This window comes from Semicossyphus pulcher, unplaced genomic scaffold, assembly GCF_022749685.1.
Source record: "Semicossyphus pulcher isolate SPU_LCO1_2020_fin unplaced genomic scaffold, fSemPul1.0.p SCAF_11, whole genome shotgun sequence".
Taxonomy (NCBI): Eukaryota; Metazoa; Chordata; class Actinopteri; order Labriformes; family Labridae; genus Semicossyphus; species Semicossyphus pulcher.
This window is the reverse complement of record NW_027211615.1, coordinates 6,834,845-6,861,628: the sequence shown is the minus strand read 5'-3', so window position 1 is coordinate 6,861,628 and position 26,784 is coordinate 6,834,845. Positions and strand designations below refer to the sequence as shown.

The following is a 26,784-nucleotide window of genomic DNA, read 5'->3' as shown; positions in this document are numbered from 1 at the left end:
TAAATAAATGTCTGTTAAGTCACTATCTGTTGCCAAATGAGGTAACACAATGGTGACTGAGCCTCTGGCCCACTGATGAAAGCCTTTGTATTTACAGTATTTAGTATTATTACAGACTGGGTGTCTGTACCGACATTCATGAAAAAAAATCATTTGCAGCGCCCAGTTAGTGACGTGTTTTCCATCACCCATCATCTGAGCGTCACAAATTTGACGCACAGATGAAGGCAAACCTCCTTCATTTTTTATCACCAAAGGGAACAAACGTGAGAACTTCGAGATTATATCTTTAAGTGTTACAATATTACAGTATGTGGAAGAGCACATAATGCCAACATAACTATGTTGCTAATACAGCTGTAAAAATCAGAACAGTGTACACTTCACACTCAGCAGTAACAGTAACACTGATGCCCATCTTACTTTTATTATCTGACATACGCTGAGATATATATCACTGCATCTTCAGCTTATGTTCCAATGCTATTCCTACTTTTGTTGTATTGTCTAACTATTACAATAAGCCAATTATTCATTCATTAATAAAGAGAGAAGTAATTACCAACTATTTCATTGTTTCAGTCATTTTCAAGCAAAAATGATGATGATGTTTTCTTATACCAGCTTTGCAAACAGGACAACTTGCAGTTATTTCTTCATGACATGTGTTGGTTAATTGAATATTTATGGGATGTGGGCAGCTTGTTGGACAAAACAATTATTGATTATATTGCCTGGGGCTCTAGGAAGGTAAAATGGGCATTTTTTTCACTAGTTTTTGGATAACATTATTAAACTATGCCCTGACGTAAATCAGCAGAAAAATATTGATGAAAATAATTGTTAGTTGCAGCCCGTCATCGTTCAGGATGTTGCATATTAGAAGCAACTGTCAACATAGAACGCAAATATGGTCAAGATATGCATAAATGCACACAAACCTTCCTTGCATGTCACAGAACAACCCCTGAGAATAGAACTCAGACTATCTATGTCATCTTAAAAATGAAGATAAAATACGCAAAGGCAAAGAAATGTCAAAGAGGTGGTTGTTAAATTTAGAGCTGTGAAGAATTTTGCCTCAATCTCACTCTCCCATGGGATATTACTTGTCAAAAGAAGCCAGATTCCACCTTAGAAATAAATAAATATATTCAACATCACTACTACTTTGGCAAATTACCAGGAAAGAAAAAGGAAAGGTTAAAAAGTAGCAAGGAGAGTAAAAGAGAAAAATACTGTCAAGAAAAGGTATTCATTTTTAGATAGAGAGGAAGAGGGAGAGGCAGAGGGAGAGGGGGGAGGGGGAAAAGAAAGAAATGAAGGGAGCGCAGAAAAACATCAGCATCATGGAGCACTGTGGCCCTGAGCGATTACGAGCCAAAAAGAGACATGTCGTGGCAGGTCGTCCAATAGTTCTGTGTGCGAGGGAGAGGCTCTGTACAGCAACAATGGGAAGAGGAGGCAGCCGTCAGCCACAGAACATACCACACTGTGGGCTGGGCTAGCACAACTCAAGAGACTCTGTCAAAGGAAGGAACAAACACTGGTTCAGTATCCAGAGATGGTGGAGAGCTTCAGATATATAACCTTGCTGTCTTTCCCTTTTCAGCCACCGTCCTCTCAGCCAAGATTGAATATTGGCTTTGAAAACGCACAGAGGGGAAAAAAACTGATTAAAGCGCTAAGCAATGCCAGAGTGGATGTCAGCACGCCATGTTTTGTGCTTATGAGGAAGGGAATGAGTCACAGTTAAACACAAGCTGTTCTCCCACCGGTCTGATGTTAAGAGTTTGCTCAAGAGAACAGGGTTTTTTGAGGAGCGGCGAAAACAATAATGACTAAAGCAGAGTCATGAGTGTCTTGTGAAAGCTAGCGATAACGTGGGTGAGAGAAACATACTTGCATGAATTACGAAATTGTCCAGTACATGTGTGTTTAAAGACGCGTCAGAGATCATTCCTTGTTTGCTGAGGGCTCGAACAGTGCTTAAGCTGTGTTATTTAACATATTGAGTCAAAGTGGTCACATGAAAAGGTTAAACTATTAGAAATCTTCTGGGCACACGACTGTAAGCTGATCAAAGAGCTTAGTTGCTAAAAGGTCGCCAGCACACTGGATGTAGTGGGTGGACTGGGCCAGGACGGAGCGCCCATGAGGCTGATTGCTAATCCCAACATCCGTCGCCTTAAGGCCATGCCGGAGGAGACTCAGGCCGTGGGGGGCGTTGAAATCCCCTGCTTCGCTCTGAAGTGCCTGCCTGGCTGTGAATATCTCCCTTTCTCCATCTGTTACCGATGGTGCTCGCCCTTTAGGAGCTGGAAGGGGGGGGTGGATTGAGGATAACACTGGTGGTGGGGAGGGAGAAACAAGGGGTTTTAGCCGCCTTTGCCCAGGCAAATTAAAATTCTAATTATCCTCTATTACAAGCTGGGAGCGCTCTAAAGCAGATCAGATACTGATGACTTCTGCAGCCAGCTGTTTGGTCGCTCTACAGTACAGAACAATAGGCCATAAAAGAGGGTGTGTTTTCCAGTGTGTCAAGAAGCGGGGGAATTTGTGTGTGAATGTATGCTAAGAGGGGGTTGTGTGTTGGATTAAGCTAAAGACCAAAGGGGATGATGATGCTCTCTTTGGCCTGGTAAATATGTTTTTGTCCCCCCGTTGGCCTCTCTCCACATCCTCTGTTGTTGTTTTTGATGATGTTGCTGTCACTTTTGGGCTGATGGTGTTTTTATTTTTCTGCCAAGTTCGCCCATCTCACCCGCTAATCCATGGGATTTTTTGCCAGGCTGTTGTTATTAGAGAGCAGAACAGTGCAGCTGAGCCCACGTTGAGATATTGTTTGAAAGAATAGGAAGGCTTGCAATTCATTTGAGCTATATAGTAATTTGGGTGAGATATTGCGCCTTTATTGGACAGCTGATAGTGTGGTTGAATACAGATAACACATGGAAATGGGTACAGAGGGTAATAGTTTACAACAGAGGTCCAAGGACACTGTGGATGTGTCATCTTAAACCCTAGGACACCAGACACCTCCGACAGGGTTACATCAGTGTATTTCAAGCCCGGTGGCCCCGAAAGCCAAAGCATAGGGAAATATCTTTTATGTACTCTTAAGATGTTTTAACCACAGTTACAGTGGGGCAGGTTGGAAACAATAGTTGAAAAGTTGACATTAGCACATGATGTCTCCAAATATCACAAGTTGACATTGCATTGCAACCGTAGCTAGCTATTAGTGATGTGCATTTAGAATTTTAACCAACAAGAATAAAATGTACATTTGGATTAGATAAAGGTATAGTGGCACGTAATTATCACGTAGCTCTCTGTAGTGAGCGCCGTCCAGCAGTCTGTGAGGGCTACAAACTTGCGTTGGACCTGCCGGTTGGGATGCTTGTGGATATTTGCGTCGCATGTGGTATTGCACTGTGCTTGTACCACCGCTGTTTTTAAGTACTGCTTTGCACAATTCACAAGTAACATTGTCAGCGTCGTCTTGGGTGAAAAAGTCCCACAAGCTACTTTTTTCTGCTCGTTTCATTTTGCTCTCCTCTCAGGCTCAGCTCAGCTAACGACAACAAAATATCTGTCTCCCAAATATACAGTATATGTGTATTAAAAAAAGGCAACATTTATTTTAACAGTTTAACTGGTAGTATTAACCGGTTAAAATTATTGACGGTTAAAGTGCACATCCCTACTAGCTAGACATTTGTTATAGACATAACAAAAGCATTTTCTAATTTCAGTCAGAGTGAATCTTTTTCAACCTTCATTTCATAACCTAATCTATAAACCACAAGTTATCAGGCGAGTGCAACAGCAAAACGTGATATAGGGTGTGTATGTGTAGAGTAAGCTTCCTGCACTCACTTTCATTCTTTCACACATTTGCTGGAACCTCATATGTGATGTTGATGTGAGAGAGACACTTCACACAGTATGAAGTGACACAACTTCAGAGCAGGCTGACCCGGGTGGGTGACACGGGACCGTAACTTGGGACGCTTGATGTCTGGGTGAGTGATACTAGCAGTGTCATATTTTACTGTGAGCAGGTGAAAAGTCGTCATGCTGTAACACCGACGCACACTCAATCACACAGTCCAACACATTTCTGCTTTCATATTCTCTTTACGCTAGTCACTGACTGAAGGAGAACTAAAGCAGACTTTTTGAACAAGGGGAAAAGGTTACGGAAAAGAAAAAATGCTAATAAAGGTGGACTTGTAGTTCTGTGGGGCAGAAAAAATGCACATCAAAGCTGAAACCTTAAAGCATGAAACCCATTTTTTATAAATGGTGGAGGATGAAGAACAGTGGGGCTGTGTGAGGGAGGTGCCAGCACATTTATACAAAAGCCTGAGTACACACAGATACAGGCGGCTTGTTTACTCACTATGCAAGTGTAGGTTGTAGGTGTCCCAAGGCACCTTAAATAAACAGCAGTTCTTTTTTTGCCGAATGCTGAATGGTAAGAAATCTGACTCGTGGGCACTTATTCGTTACCACACATTAGGGCTTTACCCCACTCTGAGTTTTCTAAGTGAAATCTGATTTAGCTGTTTAATACAAAGCTTTGACTATTTGTTCCTATTTTCACAGGTCAGCACCACAACAAACTCATTTATCAGCCTACACAGGTCTCATGTTTCACCTTAAAGCTGCACATTTTCATCTTTTCCCATTGCCAGTAGAGTATGCTGCTTTCAGTCTCTTTTCTGCCACCGGCTAATGAACAGGGTTAGTAAACAGTGACGATGTTACAGTGGTTAGGTCTTTATTGTATCTATTACTCATTCAGTCTGTTTACCAAACTCTGCGCCGACAAATTTGGAACGATATTCGAGCGCTGCCTGGAGACGGGCGGAATTTGTAGCTGAGATTACAAGGAGTTGCAGAAGTTACAGACAGAGCATAGCATTGCGCGGGAAAGAAGGCGGAGCTTATCCTGACGACATTGGTTTTGTGTTTCCCATCAATGCCGATCGGAGCTGAGGCGGAGTTTTAGCGGGGTTTTTTGACCAGTGGGAAAGGGGCTCTAGTGAGCTAAAGTTAGCGCCAGCTCAGCTCCCAGCCCCATAAGCTCCCTGAAGAGCGCAGAAGAAACAAATTTTTCACATGAAACAGCTTTATTCTGTGTTTTAACCTTTTTCCATTAACTGGTCTGTTTATTTTGCAGAGAAGGAGACCTATGTGGATAATTCAGCTCCCAGTAAAAAACCTTGTGAAACACTAAATGGTAATTTAGAGAATTTTTAAGGTTTACAGCCTGCCATGCTAACCTCTGTGCACAATGATACAGCTAAAAAGCATTAGTGCATACAGTATACTCGACTGGTAAAACTTGTCCAACTCAGGTTCTTTTCAACTTTCAGTGGGCAGCCTAACCACACACATTTCTCAAAAGTCCAACCAGTGTCCACATTGTACACTGCTGCTAAAGGCCACAGTGTTATTTCTTCAATAAACAGGAAACTCGCCAGAAAACATGAGTCAAAGTGGGTTTCCAAAAAATAGGATTTCCAGAGAACTCAGCCATCCACTCATCACATCTCTTCCTGCAGCTGCAACACACAAACACGCATGCTGCGCACACACACTCAGGGTCAAGGAAGTCTCCAAACAGACTCATACATCCTCCGTCATACCCCACCCATTTCTCCCCTGCTGTTGCAATGCATTTAGCAAGCCACGTGCGCTGCCATTACACCTCATTGTCCCCACTCAGGGAAGGAGGGGGGCATGGTGGCAGATTTAAGCAGCGTGCCTCTGAATAGGACAACAGACAACTTTGCATTTGAAGGGTTAAATATGCATAAGAGGCCAAAGTGGGTGAGGGCAAGGGGGAGTCCCATTGTGTGACCCTCTTTCCAACACCGGGATTCAAGCACACACACACACATATACAAGCACACTCTGCCCTGGAGTAACAGATGGGTGGATGTTAGCGAATGCGAACAGTGAGCTCCCCCCTCTCTCTCTCTCTCTCTCTGCTATCACTGCTGAGGACAGCTGGGAGGCAGACATTCCTGCTCCTCAGCTTTCAGAGGAAAACAAAAGAGTGTGTGGGACCCCTCCTACACACACGTGCATGTGTTCAGACATACACACACACACAACCCCCTCACCAAAAAACTGTCAATGCAACTGTGGGCTGATCGTATTTCAGCAGCCGAAGCTTGTAAGCCAGCAGAGTTATGAGAGCTGAGCTTGGGACATTTGTTGAAGGTGAAAGTCAGGGAGATAATCCCAGCACTGATATGTCAGTAGTGCTAGTGAGGTGAGGGCAGTGACATTCTGTTGGGAGCTGTACAACTGCTGTAAGACAAAGCTTATCTGCAGCTGTTATCTTATTTATTTGTAATCACCATTTGAGTTGTTTAGAAATAGGGTTTGCCGCTTTAGCACAGCACGTCCTGTACTACAAACAACACAACAGCTCAGAGGAAATCAACTTTAAGATAAGCAGTCATGTTGAGGAAAACAGGAAGATTTGCAATAGGTAATAGCTTCTTCTATGTTGTTTTAGGATACATTATTATAGTGACGTATCCCTTGGTGTCCAACTCTTGATATTACATCTCTAGTGATTTAACAATGCAGCCACATCTACAGCACTAGTCCATCATAACCCTGATGACGTCCAACTGACCTTTTATACAGCGACAGCTCTAGCAAGTCACCAAGTGGTTAAACAAATGGCACCAAGCCTATAACCTGACAGACAGGAATGCTGTTTGTTCAATCAATGCATCATTCTTTATTGTAGAGCACTGACCATGTGTTCATTAGACAGTATTTCTGTCATCTCCAATAACACTAAATAAAAAGCAAGTAAGAGCCTGAAGCCCGTTTTACACTGCCAGTTACGTTCTGTCTTCTATGTAGAACGTACAGAGGAGGAATGGTGGGGCGAAGTCGTTCCACCTCTGAGTCGGCATCGGAGGTAGTAACAGAGGCGAAACGGCATCAGTGTGAGCAGAGCCGGCAGGATGTGTGTATTTGAATGAGGACGGAGCTTTGTAAGGGCGCTGAGGTGGGACCGCAGTGTAAAAAAGGCTTAAAGTTAAAACTACCACCAAACTCCTATTCGTAAATGTGGTTGTAGGTAGATACAGTTGGTGTTGAACAATGTTGTAACAATCTTGCTAGTAAAGTTGCCCTGTGAACAATTCTGGCATTTTTTGATAGATTATATTGTCTGTATACGTCAAAGTCTGATCCATTTCTGAATCTGTAGCCCTTTTCACACTGTGGTTCTGCCTCAGCGCTGTAACAAAGCTCCGCCGTCATGCAGCTTTTGCCATTTTAGATCGGACTAAGCAACGCCAGGGTAAAGCAGCCCCACTGTGTGTTTTTACATAGCGCTCTGGCGTTGCGGAAGCAAAACGTGCGCAAGGTGTAAACAAAGTGCGTGCTTCACATACACACACGGCGCTGTTCCGCCCTTCCGGCTCTGCTGTTTACACAGACGCTGTTACTACCTCTGATGCCGGCTAAGAGGCAGAGCGACTTCGCCCCACCATTCAGCCTCTGTGCATTTTACATAGAAGACGAAACGTAACAGAGGCGTAACGATCCTGCCTTGAACTGCCAGTGTATACAGGGCTAGAGTTTGCACTTGGTGAAGCACTGATGTTCCCAATGAAGACTACAGTTAGCACATGAACAGCTGACCACACCAAACAAATAAACAGCAACCAGCTATTTAAATTGTACATCAGTGTGCAATAGAAAGCATGAACTGTGTTCAGTGTTTCAGATGCGTAATATTAAGAAGGAGTATATACAAAGGCTATAGTCCTTGTCGCACTGATCACAGGTTCGACTCCCAGTCTGCCGATCATTTGGTGCATGTCATCCCCCACTCTCTATTCCCAATATTTCTTGTCTATCTTCAGCTGTCCAGTCAAATAAAGGCAAAAGCCAAAAAAAATGAGTTGGGTTAGTTTAAGGCGGAGACATATCTTGTCTGCTGAAAAGAGTAAAGAAAATTTGAGGATAAGCAACAGCCAACTTGTATTTTGCAGAGGAATCATACAGCTCCAGGGCAGCGATCCATTTACTACAAGTGAAAACCCAGCAAGACAAGCAAAGACAAGCTGGGTAAAGCTTCAAATCTGGTTAACTTCTATTCCTTAAAATTGAAAATTTCTTTGACACAATAATCACAGCTGGTAGCAAACTAATAAATGGGAATGTAGCCATGAAGCTTAACATTTACAATAAAAGAAGTGGACAAGTAGAAGTCGACCGAGTGCATGACATCAGTTGGACTTATTTAACTCAAGCCAAAAATACTAGACAAGGGGAAGTTTCTCGTCATCGGAAAGTCCATTGAAAGAGAGTTACCAACCACCACATATCATCAAGAGGAAGATACAAAGTACTGTTTATATTCCTGTCTAGACCTCCAACACAGCAGACAGTTTGTGGACGCAAACACAGATATGAAACTCTGTCATCATCCAACGCTTAAATGGGCCAGCTGCCAGCATAATGAGTACAGTAACATCACCTACACTGGTAACTTGTTGATGCGGGAGTGACTAAAAGTGTGAAAAGAAACATAACACAAACAGAGGATAAAGTTATTTACATACTGAAATAAATGAAGAAATCTTAAAGCCTGGAGTCATCAAATACGCCACCAGAAAGTCACACTTTATTTTCATATGCGCCATGAAAGTTATAAATATTCAAATGTATGACTAAAGCCAGCTGACGACTACAGTTAATGACGTTTGCTTCAGCCCACGCAGACAAACAACAGTTGGTCCTGAGATTAATTTATAAAAGTACAGCGTTATACAAATAAATATGCAAATACATATGCATAAGACACATAGCGACACACACGCTTCTCTTTAATCCTGACACAATTATCCAAATGGACTCCTGTGTAGCCCGCACAAAGACCTTTGCCGTTTGGCTGCTGTTTGCTACAGAGAGCTGTTTACCGATGATGTAATAAGGACAGAGGGCATTAGAGTGGAGCTAAGCCAACTGGCCACGAAACATCTCAACACTCCGTCTAATGCACTGGTTACGCTTTGAGGGCTGGGACAAGACAGAAGAAAACAAAAACAGGAAATAATGGGAAGTAGACAGGAAATATTCAATGTTAATTAGAACATCCTGCTGGCAAAATGAGCCTGAAGGATGAATGAAAACTCTAGTAGTGTCAAGAAACCAGAGCGTAAGTGTTAACAACTATGCTTAACACTGTGGCGTCCTTAAGAAAGACATTTAATCCTCACCGGCTCCAAGGGTGTTTGTTGTAAATCCAAGTCTATGCCCCGACCTTTCTCTGGTGGGAGATCAGCTAAGAATCATGAATATCATCTGTCATGTGTCATCTCCTCTGTTCCCCTTGTTGACAATCTCTATTAAACTTATATGGAAGCAGAAATGAGAGTTAAGGAGAAACAGCTGTACACCCCCTCCAACCATGACAACAAGCAACGCTCACTGCACATGATAGCACATGTACAGCCCTGCCCTTCCCCTCAGCTTAATATCTGCAAGTCTGTCAGAGCAAGTGGTTTATTATTTTGCTGTTTATTCTGCTGCCTGTGACTGACTATGTTTAAGAAGCCTCTATGCACTTTGTCGGGGTGCTGAAAAAACTTTGAAACTTCAAAAAATCGATTTTTATAAACATGTTTTTTCCTCCAAAATAAATGTCAGTAAACATCAGCCAGTTTGTGCACGACAAACCCGCTGCATGCATTGTTTGCCGTGCACCATTTCCGGCTTCTGTTGTACACAGTTCCAGCAAGGAGTGTGTCAGTCCTAAGCAAGCTAGTTAGCTAGCTCTCAAGTAAAGTAAACTAGTAGGATATCAGATAAAGTTAAAGTGGACTCAACAGATTAAAAACTTCTGTGTGATGCATTATAGTATCGCTCCATAACCACTGTCTTGCTACAGCTGTAGCATGTTGAGGCATGACTGACAGCTGTCTTCCTCTCTGAGGATCCCCAGCAGCTGATAAACACTTTGAAGATGTTTTGATCCAGCTTTTAAGTTACACTGTTGGTCATGCAGGCAGCTAAAAATGAAGCTGTTAGTACTTGGTGACTAACCTAAGGTGTTCTCTGGCTTGGTGTTGTAGTTGCTGTTTAAAGATAGTGCTAATGCAAGCCAAACATACACTGCTGCTGTTGCTTCACATGAAAAGCCCAGACATTGCTACAAAGCTTTATTGTGAAACTGCCACAGCTACAGGAAGTGCAGCTTTATTTGTCGTCAATGTTAGCAAATATTTGCTTACTCCTTGTTCTCCAAACAAGATTCGGTTTGGGCGTTTTATGTGTTTTTTGTCGTCGGATCAGTTTACAGTTTAACATTTTCGATGGTTTAGTGGGAAAATGGGAAAAGCCACATAAAACCAGCTTCATGTATAAACCTCAAGCCTTCAACTTGTCATTAAGATATCATCTTTTACCCGTCAAACAACCATTCATGCTGCACTCGCGTCATAAGCTCTGACACGCTTGCTCATAGTCTGTCACGCCGCTGATGTCTCAACTATTGGCAAATTCAGAATCACTGTGTAGGATGCGAGCTGCCTTATGTGTAATCTGATGAACTTGTTTGAACAGGATGCTGATGTTGACTAACGGTGAGATGAAAAAAAAAAAAAAAATCAGCCCACACTGTTTCACTGGGCCTGAAAAACCCACATCAAAGAGGAGGGGAGGGAGGAGGGGAAAAAAAGACGAGACAGATGAAGAAAGTGCGAGACAGAACATAGATTAAAAAGAAATTGATTTACAGGAATATGTACTTTATTGCGAGATTTGAGGAAACAGCTTGACGATGCAAATGCAAAAACACAAAAATGAGAAATAGAAAGATGGCAAAAAAAAAAACAGTGAAAGAAAGAAAGAAAAAGTAAAAAAAAGGAATGAATTAAAGAGTGAAGAAAAAAGAGAAGCAAAGGCAACAGAAGACAGGAGAGACTGGGGGATATATTTAGCAGCTCATTAGTCAGAGATGTCCTCTACTCAGCAGGCTGGTCCCTCAGATGAGGCCCTTTGGAAATCATTATGACTGCCTGCTGCTTCAGACAACCACACACATTTCACTGGAAAACAATTTGCAAACTGCCTCTTCTCTCCCTGGCCTTAATGTAGCTTCAACATAATCCTCAAGTTCTGGAGAGACGCATGAAAACAAAGCTTTGAACAATGCAAAGTTACACAGTGTTTAAATAATAATGGCTGCTTAAGTTCCAACATTTCATCCAAAGCATTAGCATAAAACATCACCACTAGGAGCTTGTTTAAAAATGCAGCTCTACGTGTCTCAGGCTTTTTTTGCACTTTATCAGATTTGACCGTTGGTGTGTCTGGTTCTGCCACCACTCCCTGCTTTGATATTCATTAACCTTTACAACACAGCACCTGACAGCGGGCGACAAATAACAAGATGAGAGTCAGCACTGGAGAGGTTCCAGTTTTTCCTTCCTGATACTGATCCAGATACCTGGTCTTCAGTATTGGCAGATACAAAGTACCCATTATACGAGTGTGATTTAAAAAATACCCTTTTTTAAGAAGTGGTATACTAATTACCGCGTGTGGATATGATGTGATTGCTATCATTGATGTATGACCTGGCTCAGCACGCTGAAGGAATCCTGATCTAAAAAAAGCTGAGCTCTTAGAAAGAAGCTGAGCTAATGTTAGCAGCAGTTCAGCTCCCAGCCCCTCCTGCTCACCTGTGACTGCAGAAGAACAAACACTGATTTTTAATATTAAACCTGCTTTACTTTATTATTATCTTTACTTTAAATATAAAAAATACTGCCTAATATGTGTGATGAGAAAACACAGAATGCTAATTTGTTGCTAGCTTTGAGTAATGTTAAATAACACTCTCCTCTAGCATCGCACTGTTGTAGTTTACCTGAAACCAGTTCTTCTTTGCTGCTATAACACAAAGGTTGGTAGTGGCAGCTATAACATATTCTATTGCAATGTAGGCTACTGCTTTGGAGAAGAAGAAACACGGGGGCTAACAAATCATGGTATCAGATCAGTGCAATGCCTAGTGTACTCACTGATACAAGATCTGCACTTAAAGCTGTATTGGAGGCGTTCTCGATACCTGTATCAGAACAACTCGAGTCAGCACACAGCAAAGACAACACTGGGAGAAATCTAAGAAAATAACATTACATTTGAGCCAAAAAGTGAGAATTAATGTCTATAAGCGTAGTTTTTGCTGGTTAAGCAGCAGCATTGTGTGGCTAACAACAATCCCTAGGATCTTCAAAAAGTAATGGCACTGTCTGGTCAACTGTTTAAAGTGAATGAAGTGGTCTTGCATCGCCTGCCTGCACTGCAGCATCTGTTTCCATGGAGTGTTTTTCTCTCTCTGGTGAAGCATTTAAAGTTTCCCTTTGGGGCTTGATTGGGTGAAAGAGCTGTTAAATGACACAGGGTGAGAGCAGAGAGTGATGGCTCAAGTGATAAACACACAGGTAATGAAAGAGAAAGGGCTGATGGATTCGACCAGACTGCTGCTAATGGGCTCTGGTCTCACCTGGCTAATGGCTGGACCCTTAAAAGAGAGAAGGAAGAACAGACACATCATAGAAAAGGGGCTGTGCTCAATATACACAGTCACACAAACACACACACATACACACAGTGAGTTAGCAATCCTAATCCAGGCTGGTGATCTAGCTGCGCTGTAGCTTGCTGTGGTTTAGCCTGTGGCTTCCAACACCCCCCTGAAAGCCCTCTTTGTTCTCACATTTCAGAAAGGAGTCAGTAGCCAGCGTATTGCTTTACTCCTGCCTGCCTGCAAACCGACTTGCTAAAAGGACTTCAGGGGACTATTCTGAACAGTTAATTGCACAGGGCCCATTGTCCTCCCCCTGTAGTGTTTGCAAAGCCTATCGAGCAAACTTAACACTCACACAACATGTAGTTTGTTTTCACAAAGCTACAAGTTTCAAAGACTACAGCTGTTTAAAGAAGAAGGGCACGTCTCATTCAGATATTTTCCTCTGTGGTCAGAGCAATGACGCTATGCTAGCCACTAGAGCCTACTCTGTTATTAAAGAGGAACAGGGAGTTGTCAAGTCTTTTTCCTGGAGCAACTCCACTTTCGAGAAAACATCCTTGTGTCCTCGGGGTTGGACCTACACACTGAAGCGGGACGTGCCAAAACAAAGGGATCTAGTGTGTGCAATAGACCTTCATCAGGTGGAGAAATATGTATTCAAGCCGAGCCAAGAATGTGAAACAATCGATCGTCAAAACAAACACACATCTCAGAGGGAATTAGAAAGGCAGCTCTCTGCACCTTCTCCTGCTTTCCTTGCCTTTTTCACCTTGCTCTTTTCGTTACCCTCTGACTCCACTTTTCTTCCAGGCCCTGGGGAGAGCCATTTCCCGTTCTCACACATGAGCATATATATACATCACCGCCACACAGAGCACACAGCAGGCTTGTTCGTGGGAGACTTCTGGTCCTCGCTAGCACTTTCCTGTACAGCTTTAACTCAACTTCAGAAGACAAAGGGTTTTTAGGGGGCATCCTTTCTCTGTTGAAGTGGACCAACATGGATGGTACCAGCCTTTTTGCCTGCTGACATATAACCCAGTTTGAGCAGGAAACCCAGCATGTGATTGTGTGAATAGACCCTTTGGCGCTTTGAGTTCCCATCTTTACTCTTTTATCGTGACTCACTGTCTAGGTCTACTTCCTGTGAAATAAACCACAAAGGCTCACTGTAAGGAATTGACACCATATTAGGAACTGAGCTCTATACAGCCCACATTGGTGGGATGTCAGATTGACTCAGAAAAAAACATGAAACAAGCGATATTTACACTGTGCCCTGAAAAATCCTCCAGACTGATTCCATTTATCCTGTGCATACACAAAACCCAAGGTGCTGCTTTGTTGTTGTGTTTGTTTACTGGCACCCTGCTCGATTGCAGAGGATGTTGTTGCTACTTTTGGAAAGATGTCCTGAATTGCAAACACAAATGTAATCATACACAGTAATCACAAACACAAATTTGAGGGAGCCGTTTACATTAACAAAGCAGATACCCTGCTGGTAATCTTGTTTACACGGAACAGCTGAACGACAGATAAAAAAGACACGACTTGGACTGTGATTGCTTCTAAAAATAACTCGGCCCCAAAAGGCTTTGTGACCACTTCCTAACGGAGCGTATTAACAGACACAAGAAATTGTTGTCCTGACCTTTCCACAGAGAACATGAAGCTTTCCTTTCTTGGTTAATGAAACTAAAAGTTGGAGCAAAAAGGGCTGCAACCTTTACTGCTTACATCCTGTGTCTCCAGCTTATTTCCTCAAAGGCCAAATACCCTAATAAAGAAATAGACCAATGGCATATAAACCTCCACAGAACAAAATTAGGTTTGATGCTGCTCTGGGTTGTGTCCTCGACTCTTTTGTTTAGAGCTTCTTCTCTAGTATGCAAATGCTTTACAGTATATTTTCTAGTATCCATTTCTATTCATACTGCACACAGCAGTTTGTATGAGTCTGGAATAAGCCTGTCAGCACTGATGAAATTTCATATTCATGAAAAATTCCAGAGCAATCTCCAGCCCTGGAACACGTCGAGGGATTACCTATGTGAATTATGTATGGTGAGCAGGAGATAGAGGGAGGGCAGAGAACAGAACAGACGCACTTATAATATGATGACTTGAAAGCTGTAAAATGAGTCTCACCCTTATGGTAATATGTCTTATTAAAGATTTAATTTCATACTTTTATGCTGTAAATGCAGCTCATGTATTGTTATATCTTATGATTACATTAATGCTATCCCCTTGTTTTCTACTGCAATGAAGCGAGCACATCTCACATCATTATGTAAAAATAAATAGAACAATAAGGTTTTGTTGGAAAAATACTTAACATTTTTTCTGTTACCTCTGTTCTTCAAAACAAGATTCTGTTGTTGAATTACAGCTACAGTAGGCGACATTATTTCATAAGAACTTGGTTAAAATAACACATTTTGATCATTGCATTTCCCTAACAATATTAAATTGAAATGATGTTGATTGCTGATCTGTGACTGTGAGCGCCCGCCCCTGTGTATTTAGTTTGTTAAAAAATGATTCCCCCCTGACTCAAACAACCAATCAGGGTTAGCTTTCCACTTAACTAGCCAATCACAGCGACTGTGTACAATCTAGTGTCATCCGGCTTCCACGTGACTTGTGTCAGCAGCGCACACAGAGCAACGTGCGGTAAATTACCTCCTTTGCCGACAACGGCATACACAGCTTAAGAAGCAAAAAGAAGGAAGACTTTGGAAGAGGAAAAAGCTAGAAAGAGAGCCCTGAATAAGAAGAGGGATCAGACGAGTGGGAGTGTAAGAGGTCGCAGAGGTTGCGGTAGCTCTTACGGTAACAGCGAACGGTAGCACTAAGCTCCAACACCCAGAGGTAAAAAGGTCCACACCAAGAATCATAACTATAATAATAACTTAACTAGTATTTGAACATTTTGCAATCAATAAAGTGTACTTTTTGGAATAACCAGCATCTCTCCTCTCTCTCTCCTTGCCTCGGTGCACAGTGGCTGCGTGGCACAGACCAGTTGCAAAATGCATGTGCATGTTTTTGTGTAGCGGAGTATTACAGAGAGGCGGAAGGTTTTTTACATTTGAATGTTCATGTTGCTTACTGCCACTTTAAATAATAAAGTTCATACTAAAGTGTCTGAATTTAAAAATGCCCTAAAACTAATGCAGTCATTCTTCATTAACATGTAAGGAAAGGGTTCGCCTAAAAATCTGTGCATACACCATGCCTGGGAGTTATTAATATATTTCATTAGATGCAAAAGAGCAAATATCAAGTGGTGTACACCTTTTTGAAGAGCCAGAACTGTGAGTCAGCATGACCACTGCATTGTGGGACTGCATGTGCTATGAGGAAGTTAATATTCTAGAAATATGCAACACCTAAAAATAACCTTAGTATTGTTGTCGGTTTAGTTATAACACCACCGACAAGTTTCCATTACGTTTTTGAAAACACCTTCAAAATAATGCCGGTAGAAATACGTCAATGAAGAGAAACTAAGCAGCAAATAAAAAGCATGTTTGATTGTGTGTCATCCACGTTAATTCCTTCAAGCATTGAGTGAGTAAGGACGACTAGAAGTATTCAGACCTCACAGTTCATAACTTGCACCGTGTTCAAACAAGCCAGTTGAAAATAGTCCAAGTGTTGGAGTCTAGAGAACTATCTGTCCTCTTTCAACAGTCAGCCTTAAAGGCGCAGGTGCATCATGGGTAATGCAAAGAAATTCTTAAATGCACATTTGTCACTACAAAAAGCACCTGCAGACATGACATGGTCGATGCAGGGTCTGTGTCTTGATGCACTGACCTGCAGAATCTTTGCTATAAAATTAATCTTTATGTCACATGTAAAACAACCATGAACAACACGGGTATGTGGAGCGCACACACACACACACACACAAATACAGTACACAGAGCACGTGGGCTGGGGATTTGAGGACAAATATCCTTGGTATCGGTAGGCAGTGTGTGTGTGTGTGTGTGTGTTGTATGCAGAACGTGAGCGTGATACCAGCCCCTCTGGGCTCTACATGAATCATGAGTATTACATAAGACACACACACAGCGAGACGAGAGAGAGACGATACACTCGGGATCAGCAGTGCCCATCCGCCCGTTTCTCTCTCAATAGATACTCCTTCTGTTTTTGATTCTCCCACTCATACACACGTTCATTTATTTAAGACGTTTTAGAAAGGAAATCAATTAATGCTTTAAAAACATCCAAGAGCCTCAAATCAACCCTCACACACACATTAACTTATTCACACATACACAGTCCGCCTCCTCTCTGTGGCAAGGACATCTGGCACATTTCACAAGCTGGTTATGTGAGAGAAGTGTGTGTGTGCGTGCGTGTTTGTGTGTGTGTGTGTGTGGGTAGTGCATGTGTGTAGGTAGTGTGCGTTTGTTTGGGGGGAGGAGACAGGAACACTGAGGGCTAAAGTGAGAGGAAAGCTGGCACAAGTGAAGGAGTTCAGTGAGTACATGCTATCTACATAATATTCCTATTGTAGTAACACAGGACACAAGCTCAATTGCTCCTCTGATGTTGATAAACACCCGTATGGCCTGTGTTTACTTTAACTTAGAAGGGTAAACCAAATTTCCAATAATTATTTGCCAAATAAAATTTGAAAACCTGACACCTCACGTTTAACGATAACAATCAAAGCTCTCAGGCTGAAATACAAAACCTGATCTGAAGGTTGCGTGAGATAATAACCAAAGCCGGCTAACCATGCTAAAAGCTCTCAGAGGACTCTAAATGTCATGGCTGATTAAAACCTTATGACAGCGATGTGACCGCAGACAACACCATCTCTCAGTTTTACACAATAATGGAGAAAAAGTGTTGTGACTCATTAGGGCAATGAATGGATTCACAGAGTGGGCGGGATTGAGCTCTCAGCTGCCGCTCTGAGAGAGAGCAATCTGACCGAGCCAAGGGTAAAGGAAGCCAATTTAATCTAACTGACCTGCAAGACGAGGGGAAAATAACCTCAATCAATTCACGGGAGACAGATGAAGACGGCAGTGTAGTCAATGCGTATCATGTGGGAGCGGAGACAGAGAGAGAAAAAATATATATGTGTGGGTTTGTGTGTCTTACCTGATGCGTGACCATGAGGGAGCAGGGTGAAGAGGAGGAGAAGCGCGGAGGCAGCCAGCCTGTGGGCTAGAGGAGAAGAGGAAGAGAAGGAGGAGGAGGACGGGGCTCTCGTCTGAAACGCTACCATTCCATCGCACATCTTTTCCTCCGGCGACCAGCGAGAGTCCTCTACAGCTTAACCTGTCCAGGCCACAGAGAGAGAGGAAGGGATAGAAAAGAGGGGGAGGGAGGATGAGGATTACTATCAACATTGAGCGAGGATTACGTAACCAAAAGCAACACAGAGAGACAGGAGGGAATAGAGTCAGAGAGCTATGAAGGCTGTACGAGAGAGAGAAAAGGCCCTCTCTGCACGTCATTAACTAACAGTCGGTTCACTGATAATAACTCCATGAATTTCCTCTTCTCTGCTTTAGTTCCATAAACAGCATCCTGCTATTTAAACCAGCTCCCACACAGACAGACAGACAGACTACAATTTCCAACTCTTCTTTTAAAAACCACCAGTAGAAAGCAGCAGCTGGAAAGTTCCTCTGATCTCCCCCATCCTCACTTTTGGCTCCGACACTAAGATCGAACTAAGAGAGCCAGCCAGTACACTCTGCTGTAGATGATGTAACAGGGAAACAGATCTCTGCTGCTGATGAGGGAGCAGCATTAGGGCGAGAGAGGCAAAACAATTGTGTGTGAGAGAGAAGGCGCAATATAAAACTTTTGCAAAAATCTGGATGGTTATAAGAGGAGCTTCACTGTAGCTCCTTCATAAAAAAGTTTAAATTCCCTAGTGTTTGTGCATATTATCCAAACCTGCGTATTTATGTTTGGCTCAGAATCATTACTCTTTGTTCATCTGTAAATGCACATAAAAACGTTGGCAACGTGGAGAGTTTGGGAATGTAGTTATTAAAGACTAATAATAGAGGCTACAGTACTTCACAGCTGAGTGATAAACAGATGCCAAACCACTGTCGGCTCAGCTGTAACTCAACTCTGCCATATGCTGCAGATTATTATGAAGAAAAGGGTATGATGGATTAATTATGTAGATCACAATTACGTGTATTTTTTTTAGTAATATCTTCTATTCTTCAGTATACGGCCAACATACTACTGTATAAGCTGATGATAGATATAAAATGTCTTTTAAATATGTTGTTCCTTGCACTGCTTATTACTGCCTACATAACATGTTCTTCAATTTGTCTGCATAAGTATTGCAAAATATTCAACATGTAAATGCAAAATCAAACACTGCAGTCCTAGAATAGCTGCACGAGAGCAAAGACAAGAAGAGTTGTCGGTAAACACCTTTTTAGAGCATCAGTGAGAGGAAAAACACAGCCATACACACACACACAGGCAACACAACCTCCCATCCTCTCCATGATACCAACTTAATAAACTTCCTAAAAGCATTTGTTGGTTGCTCGGGGGATAAAATGCGATGTACACCATCATTACATAAATGGGATGCAGGTGCATATACTCTTGGTTATGTTGCTGCAGAGAGGTTGGGATGAAGTAGCAGTAGTTGCATTTTTGTGGGGAGCTAGCTTGCTGGCAGGCAGCATATCCTCCAGAGAGGGCAGGGGGCCCATTACAGTTTCACAAGGCTGCTGAGCTAATGCCTCCAGTAATGGCATGGCTGCACTTAGAGAGCCGCCAATTTGATTGCAGATCTGCTGCGTGGCACTGGCACTGCCTCATACGACCCAGAACCATTGTGATGAGGAAAAGAACCGTAAACATGCATGCACAAACATTTGGTGAATAAACTCTGTAGAGCTACAATGATAAGTCGATTGATCAGCTAGTGCTGATTTCACCAGAGCATGATCAATTCATTGTTTTAGCTCTTCATTAAAAATGAACTAGTTAGGCTTTGGGAAAATATTTCTGAATTTTCCAACATTTTGTGAACAAAACAATTAATTAATTGAGAAAATAATTGGAGGTAAAGCCACCAAATGCAGCAGCACTAACTTGAACCAATGTAACCTTTATGGTAAATTTCAGCTATCCCAAACGTTGGATAATTTATTAGCAGAAATATCCAACATGCACGAACAGCAGGGCCTCCTGCTGTCCGCCACCTTTCTGATGTCCACAGGAGTAGGTTGGAAAAGCATACCTGCATGCGGTGCAGGCCAGTGGGAAAGAATGACGTAAGTTGGTTTTGGCAGAACAGTTTGGGTACTGCATTGAGCCAAAGGGCAGACAGTCAGAAACACATGCAGGGGGACCTGTGCCAGCCATTTGATCCATAGATACGTTCTCATTTGTCCATTTTGGATCAAAGCACTGCTGTTAAAACCTGGTTTACAGATAGTTCAGATGTTCTGCCAGGATGGATGTCTTAGAAATATCAAGGAGAAACAAAAGTCAAAGGCAGCACGTGTTTTGTTCAAAGGCACTTGTTGGGATGTAAATAACCACGTGGGATGGCATTTATAATGCAGAGCTGACCTCCTGAGAGAGCTGAGGGCAGAGTATTGACCGGCCACTACGTCTGCAAAGTGAAAACTTAAGCAGAATTAGCTAAATTGCTTTTACACAAGAATGTCTGACAAAGGAGAGAGTCATTAACTTTGTGCTAAGGTATCCCACAAAAACACAGCATTCCAATTAGCTAGAACAAGAGCCTGAAAGAAATTTCTTGCAGATTGTTTTAATGTGCTTCATGTTGTTTAATAACACAGCAAGGAGTTTGACAGTGCCAGAACAGTAGTGCCTCAAATTTGGATGTCAACTTTCTGACATGTAACCATGTGTATCCTGTCAGACATCGCAGAGGAAGTTGACTCTGACGCTTCACATTTAAGACTGTGCTGCTATTTTAGACTTCAAGAGATTTGGTTTCTGCACCCTGGAATAAAATTTTGCCTCACACCACATAAACAAACTCTTCCTGTTTGCAGTTGCATGTAGCCAGGTGACATTAGTGTACCTGAATCACAATTCGCCTGACATTCATTTGCTTACAGCCAAACAGTGCATGTTTCAACATCTAGTACCATTGCAAGGTCATTCTAAATGGATGGTATTCAAACCATATTTGTATCATGACGAGTTTCAGATATGCAAGTGTAACTGGAATGAGATAGCTGACAGTATAGGACATATCTTATCGAACTTGTAAGACTACAATCAGACAGCAAACGCCATCTAGACCGACTTATTTAAAAGATCAGATAAAAAAAGCATGTAATGACGGGAAAAACGTCAGACCGCACTAACAGATGTTGCATGAAATGCAAACACAACTTGGCTTCACGAGAAAAAGGAAACAGTACAACTTCCTTGTTTCATAATAAGTAAGGCTCTGTGTGGCTGGGACTGCTTTGAAAAATTAAAGAGTGTCAGTCTGAGAAAAGACACACAGCCTTATAATAATTGCATGAAGATTTAATGGCAACATTGCGTGGCAGAGTGCTTAATTGGTCACCACAACCAAAGTGATTACTTGGCCTCAGCACAGTTAAGAACAGCAGTCTGTGTCACAAGGGCATGATGAGGGAAGACTAGCCATCCAACAAAAATGGTGCTGTCAGTTGTAGTATACCACTACGTGAAGATGGAGGGTTGAGTATTTTAAATAAAACCCCAAATCTGCATCTCATGGTCAGATTAGCAGGACAAAAGAGAATGGCACCCTGACGAAGAAAACGCTGCCACAACCAGAACATTTCTGTTCTGTAGTTCTCAACTTCAAAAAGTCGTGTGCAAGGCCAAATCATAATGAAGACAAAATGTTGTAAATTCATTCATGGCAAGTCTTTGTTTATAAACTGATGATGGAAATAAACGTTAGTTGCAGCTCTGCTAAAAATAGCATAGCTACTTTTCAATTGTGTTGGCCATGTTTCAGCCTATTGCATTAGAAAAGTTGAGGTTTTACAGCATAAATACTTTGTCTGTTTAGTCTTCCACCTGGGGAAAAAACTATGCAACTCTCCACTTCAGACGCCATTGAGACAACCAGCCAGCCAGCAGGCTGCTACTGCAGTTTTTCAGCTGCCCGGGGCTCCTGGAATGCAAAGGGAGCCAAGGAGAGCAGCAGTGCAGGCATGTGTCCGGGAACAGAGAGCACTCAGTGTGCCAAAGAAACAGCCGGGAGGAGATTTCCACCCGATAGGCCCCAGTGCTGCTGCGGCTGGTGGAGCCCGCCTGGACCTGCGGAGGGAGCCCAGAGATGGGGCTCTGCAAGGCAGCACAGAAAGGAGCCTTTGTTATGAAGTATTATGTAGTGTTAAGCCCCACAGCGCCCGGGCATCCCTCTGTACTGCCGCAAGGAAGGAGACAGAAAAAGTGAGAGGAGAAAAGACAGATAAAGAAAGAAGAGAGGGAAGGGAATAAGAACACAAGAATAAAGAGGGAAACACCAAAAAAAACGGAGAAACACTGTCATGTCATGTTGACAGTGGTGAAAGGTAGAGAAAGCTGACAATGGGATTGAAGCCAAATGCAGTGTTCTTATCTGTACTCACAAGATGTTTTCTCTAAGCTATGTTGTCAAAGTGAAAAAAGCCTCTGAATGCTGGACTGGGAGTTATAAAAATCACACTTTGGCTACACAATGGCTTTTAAATTGAGAACCATTAAAGCTGCCCATTGTATATCTGCTAGTTCCTCCGTTAAAGCTGGACTGTGCACAATGTGTAAAAACAAAACAAGTCGATCCGAACAATGGGAGTCGAATGACTGATTGTGACACTTGAAAAAATTAACCTTAATCAGTTGAGCAACGGAAAAAGATTTAATTAAAGCCGTAAAATCATACTAACACTATTTAAGCAAACATTGTTTTGTTTTTTTGCACGTTTAAAAATACTGTATCAACAACTCACAGCTGTGATAGAATTCAAAAACACACCAGAGCTGGCGCAGATGTCTCCATCGCCATCAAAAATCTTATTGGCAAGATTTCTAGGGGGAAAGTGGCGCAGTCACTGAGTACAACAAACATGTTTGGTCTGTCTCTAATGTTTAAAAAAGTAGTCCAGGGTGGTCCAGACAATATTCCTATTCCATGGATTTTGTATTATGTTAAAAATGAGAGAATGCCACTTAGGGTGGGCAATACAGATAAAACCCTGCATTGTGGTAAATGTTCTTTTATACGACAACAGTATAAAGAAATTGTTCATGGATAAAATATGTACACCAAATAGTCTGTTGTCATCAGGGTAGTTCATTACATTGATGCAAAAATCCAACTAAAATCAATATTACCATGATGCAGGGATGGTTAAGTATAAACTGTGCGAAACAATATGACATTTGACAGATTTATATAGTGTAGCAAAACATATGATCCTATTTTCCATCCCAACTCTCACAACATGTGGTGCTCGCCTATTCCATGTAAACATCGGTCAGCCCTATATCAGACACAGCACACCAAACTATTTGCTTAGACTGCACATTAGACCTGAATACATTCCTCTCCCTGACTTTATATAGGTCTCTGCTCTCCATTATGATGATAAACAACAGCTAACATGTGGTCTCCCCTGCCCTTTGCTATGGTAAGTGGCCTTTCTAACCCTTCCCAGCAAACAGGAAACGACTCAAACTTTTATAGCAACATTATAGCGAGGGAGTGTGAAATTACAGTGTTGAGGAATATATCTGCGCAGGGAGATCCTCGAAACTTAATAATACGTCTGTAATGCTGCAACTCTATCAAACGTGGTCATCTGCCTTCGTAGCAGCTCTAAAGCGGAGTCACACGCTTCGACACGTGCAACTGTACTGCGAGCTATTTAAACAAAGACCGTGGTGGGCTGCCAGGAATACACACACACACACACACACACACACACACAAACACACAGTGGGACAAAAACAAAGACAAAACCTCATTCTAACAAAGTAACACAGCTACATTAACAAATGTTACATCTGAATACACAACAAATATTTCGGATAGTGTGCGAACCCGTTCCATTGCTACATTATATCAATTTTTCCACCGAATGACCGAAATGTAACAATACAGTAACGCTACAGCTGTTAACTATTAGAGACAGGAATAACTAGCTACTCTAGCCGGTTTTTTGTTTAATTAAATATTTAAACGCATTGACAAGCAAGGGTATGTCATCTGATAACAACTTAGAGCTAAATTAATATGGTGGACATGTCAGAAATACTTAGTTATGATAACGTTAACAGATCTCAACGTTCGTCAACGGTCTCGGCTACGTCACGTTCGTTACTTGACTAAACACAAAACTGACAACTCATTATTCCTATTGAAAAATACAAAAACGTTACCCTAGCGTAGGGAATTTGTTTCTTGTTTCTCTTATTGTGTATTAAGACATATACAGACGGACAAGAAAGAGAAAGGCAGAGCAGAGAGATCTCGTAGTGGCCTATCTCTGCTTAGCTTGCGAAAAAACACAGCCAAGACTCACCAACGTAAAGGTTACCAGCGAGCCCTCCTCTCACTGCTTCACATTCGAGGCATTAACGGTCGTGTAAAATGGAGACACCCAAGCCAGAATGTGGGTAAATAATACAAAAATATAATGTTTTCGTCGTCTAGTTCCGTAAGTGCTGCTTTGTTGTTTCCTTGTCCCTCGGTCGGCTCCGCCAGCTCTTTATTCTAGGTGTGCGGAAACACTCGCTGTGAGAACTCTACCAGCAGCTGCCTCGCTCTCGCGCGGTCTCCATGGCTACCTCGTTGGAAGGGCGGATCCTAATCTGTCAAGGCAAACACAAGCTTTGGCTTCAAAATAAAAGCCTAGAATTTTGGTGGGGGGAGACAAAAGAATAGACAAAGAAAAAATACACCAATAGTTCAGACAAATAAATAAATAAATAAGTAAATAATTTAAATAGATATTATAAATAGGATGCAGTATGGTTTATGCGCTATGATAAAGGTTTTTTCAAAGACATACAGTGTGATTATCTGAAGATATTTACTGCTGAGTGGTGTAGATGCCCAGCTGTAATAATGGATAATAGTGGGGCCAATAGCTGTTATAGGCTATATAAACGAACGTTTGCAGAGATCAAAATAGTGTTCGTTAGAGTTGTCATCTCTCTACAATTGTCTCTTGACTGGATAAGGACATTTTTAAAATTTAGTTGATGTGACAAAAACATGCCTATTTATATCATTTTGTCACCATGCTCAATTATCATTCATTTTTGTATTTTTTTTTAGCCTTGTGGTCTGATTTTACAAATATTTTCAGTGTCAGACTCTAAATGTCCATCTGTTGAAAAAATCAGGGGTTTTTTTATGTGTTGTATTTCATATATTAGAATGTCAATAAACCAAACCAAACTAAAATACTTATCATCCAGCACCTAAAGCTCTAAACTCTCTCTTTTGTCTCTGAAAGTTTAATTGGAGTCTGCTCTGGAGTCTAGTTTGCACTGGTGTGCCATTATGCTCTGTAAAGGATTTTCTTTCTTGCTACGGCTGGACAGACTACATTATCACAGCATGTATATTCATTAGCTCTACATATGCAAGAGTAGATGTTAAACTCAATAGAAATGCATAAATTGACACATTATCAGAATGTGTGTATAAAACTGCTTTGTTCTGCACTGTACGTATACAATGTATTTTCAGTCAGACAGACAGAAAGGGTGGGTGGAAATATCACTTTCATTGACTCAAAGTGGAAAGAAAGTGAGATTTCTCTTCATACCAAACCGCAGTTCATGCTGCACTGTAATCTTGCAAAGCACAATGCATCAGAGGAAAGACACATCAAAGGAAGCAGCTCATAAAGTATCTGCAAACATCTCTTTCTTAAAGCTAGACATCAGGAAACATTTAATCGATCATGTCATCCACATATATGGAGTTGTTGTTCTATAGCAAATGAATTATTGATTTTCTGTACCCATGAAAAATACAGGGTAGCACGGCCAAATAAGTTGTACCATAGAGAAATGTTGACGAGGAAGGCAAAAAAAACAGGTGTGGCTCTAATGTGAGGAGGATTTATGATCGTTTCATAAAGTTATTCTTAATATTGTTATGTTTATTTTATGTGTACTTTACAGTTATGTTTTTTTCCTCTATACTTTAATCATCTCTTGTCTTCAAATGCTCTCCTAAATAACCAGTCTCAGTATTTGTTATGATATTGGGAAAAGGTGCAAAGGTCCACTCCAGTCATATGAATCATTCCATGCAATGGCTGTTAGCAGGAAGGACATCATGCCCCAGCAACAACGACTGAACATTTCATTACTGTGGCAAACCACAAGTAAGATATTTCTGTGGTTGTTTATTCCACATAGCTGCTATGACATACACTTTCACTTTCACATTTTTCAATTCCAGTTAAGTTCTGCCCCCCTCTCTGGCCTCCTCTTTCACCCCCTTCCTGTCTTAATTTCCCGTGTATTGTATAAAAGAGTCCTCTTCCTTTCCCTCTCCTTGTGAAGAAGGCTTCACAATCCAAGAGTTCTTGAAGTCTTGGCACTGGCCAATCCATGATTAATCGGATGAAAGTCCTCCTAGAGCACTTGACGTGTCATTGAGTACTGTAAAGAACCTCTTAAAGGACACTACGGGGACACACTGGAGATAAACAAGACGCAGCTGAGCCAAGAGTCCTTCCATTTTGTTCATTAATATGAAAATATATGCAGCAAGGTGGTCCATTCTATTCAGGTGATCTATTGCATGGAGGAAACATGTGATGTAAATGAGATTACCATCATGTGCTGTCCTTGTTTAACTGTGCTCACGTCAATAACACAAGGCCATAGACCAAATACCATATAAATGTGTGAGGACATCAAAATAAAATGTTACTCTGGCACAGGAGTGGCATCTTAACCTTTCCTGCTTTCTGAATTGTTACTCTGCTCCACTGCTGACATCTAGTGGCTGCTTCGTCTTCCTATAAACCAGTGATTCTCAAACTGTGGATTGCGCCCCCCCGTGGGGGCACGGCGGCTTGACAGGGGGGCGCGTCACCACTCCAGCGTGTGTTTTTTTCCGTTTGGAAAATGTAGCAGGCGGAACTATGTTTTGACGTCGGACAACCCGGACTCATTTTCGGGTGGCACAG

The 26,784-nt window shown here is 41.9% G+C and overlaps 1 protein-coding gene across 1 annotated transcript in view; it reads right to left on the bottom strand.

Annotated features, from left to right (window-relative positions):
• The window catches only part of susd6 (sushi domain containing 6), a 36,193-nt gene extending 11,830 nt beyond the window's left edge, over positions 1–24,363 (bottom strand). The window contains exons 1-2 of the mRNA XM_069657652.1: positions 24,151–24,363; positions 17,729–17,908 (exon numbers count right to left, since the gene is read on the bottom strand). Coding sequence (XP_069513753.1) covers positions 17,729–17,867 — 139 coding nt within the window. The 5' untranslated portion in view covers positions 17,868–17,908; positions 24,151–24,363. The remainder of the gene's footprint in view (positions 1–17,728; positions 17,909–24,150) is intronic.
• Positions 24,364–26,784: the final 2,421 nt, after the last annotated feature.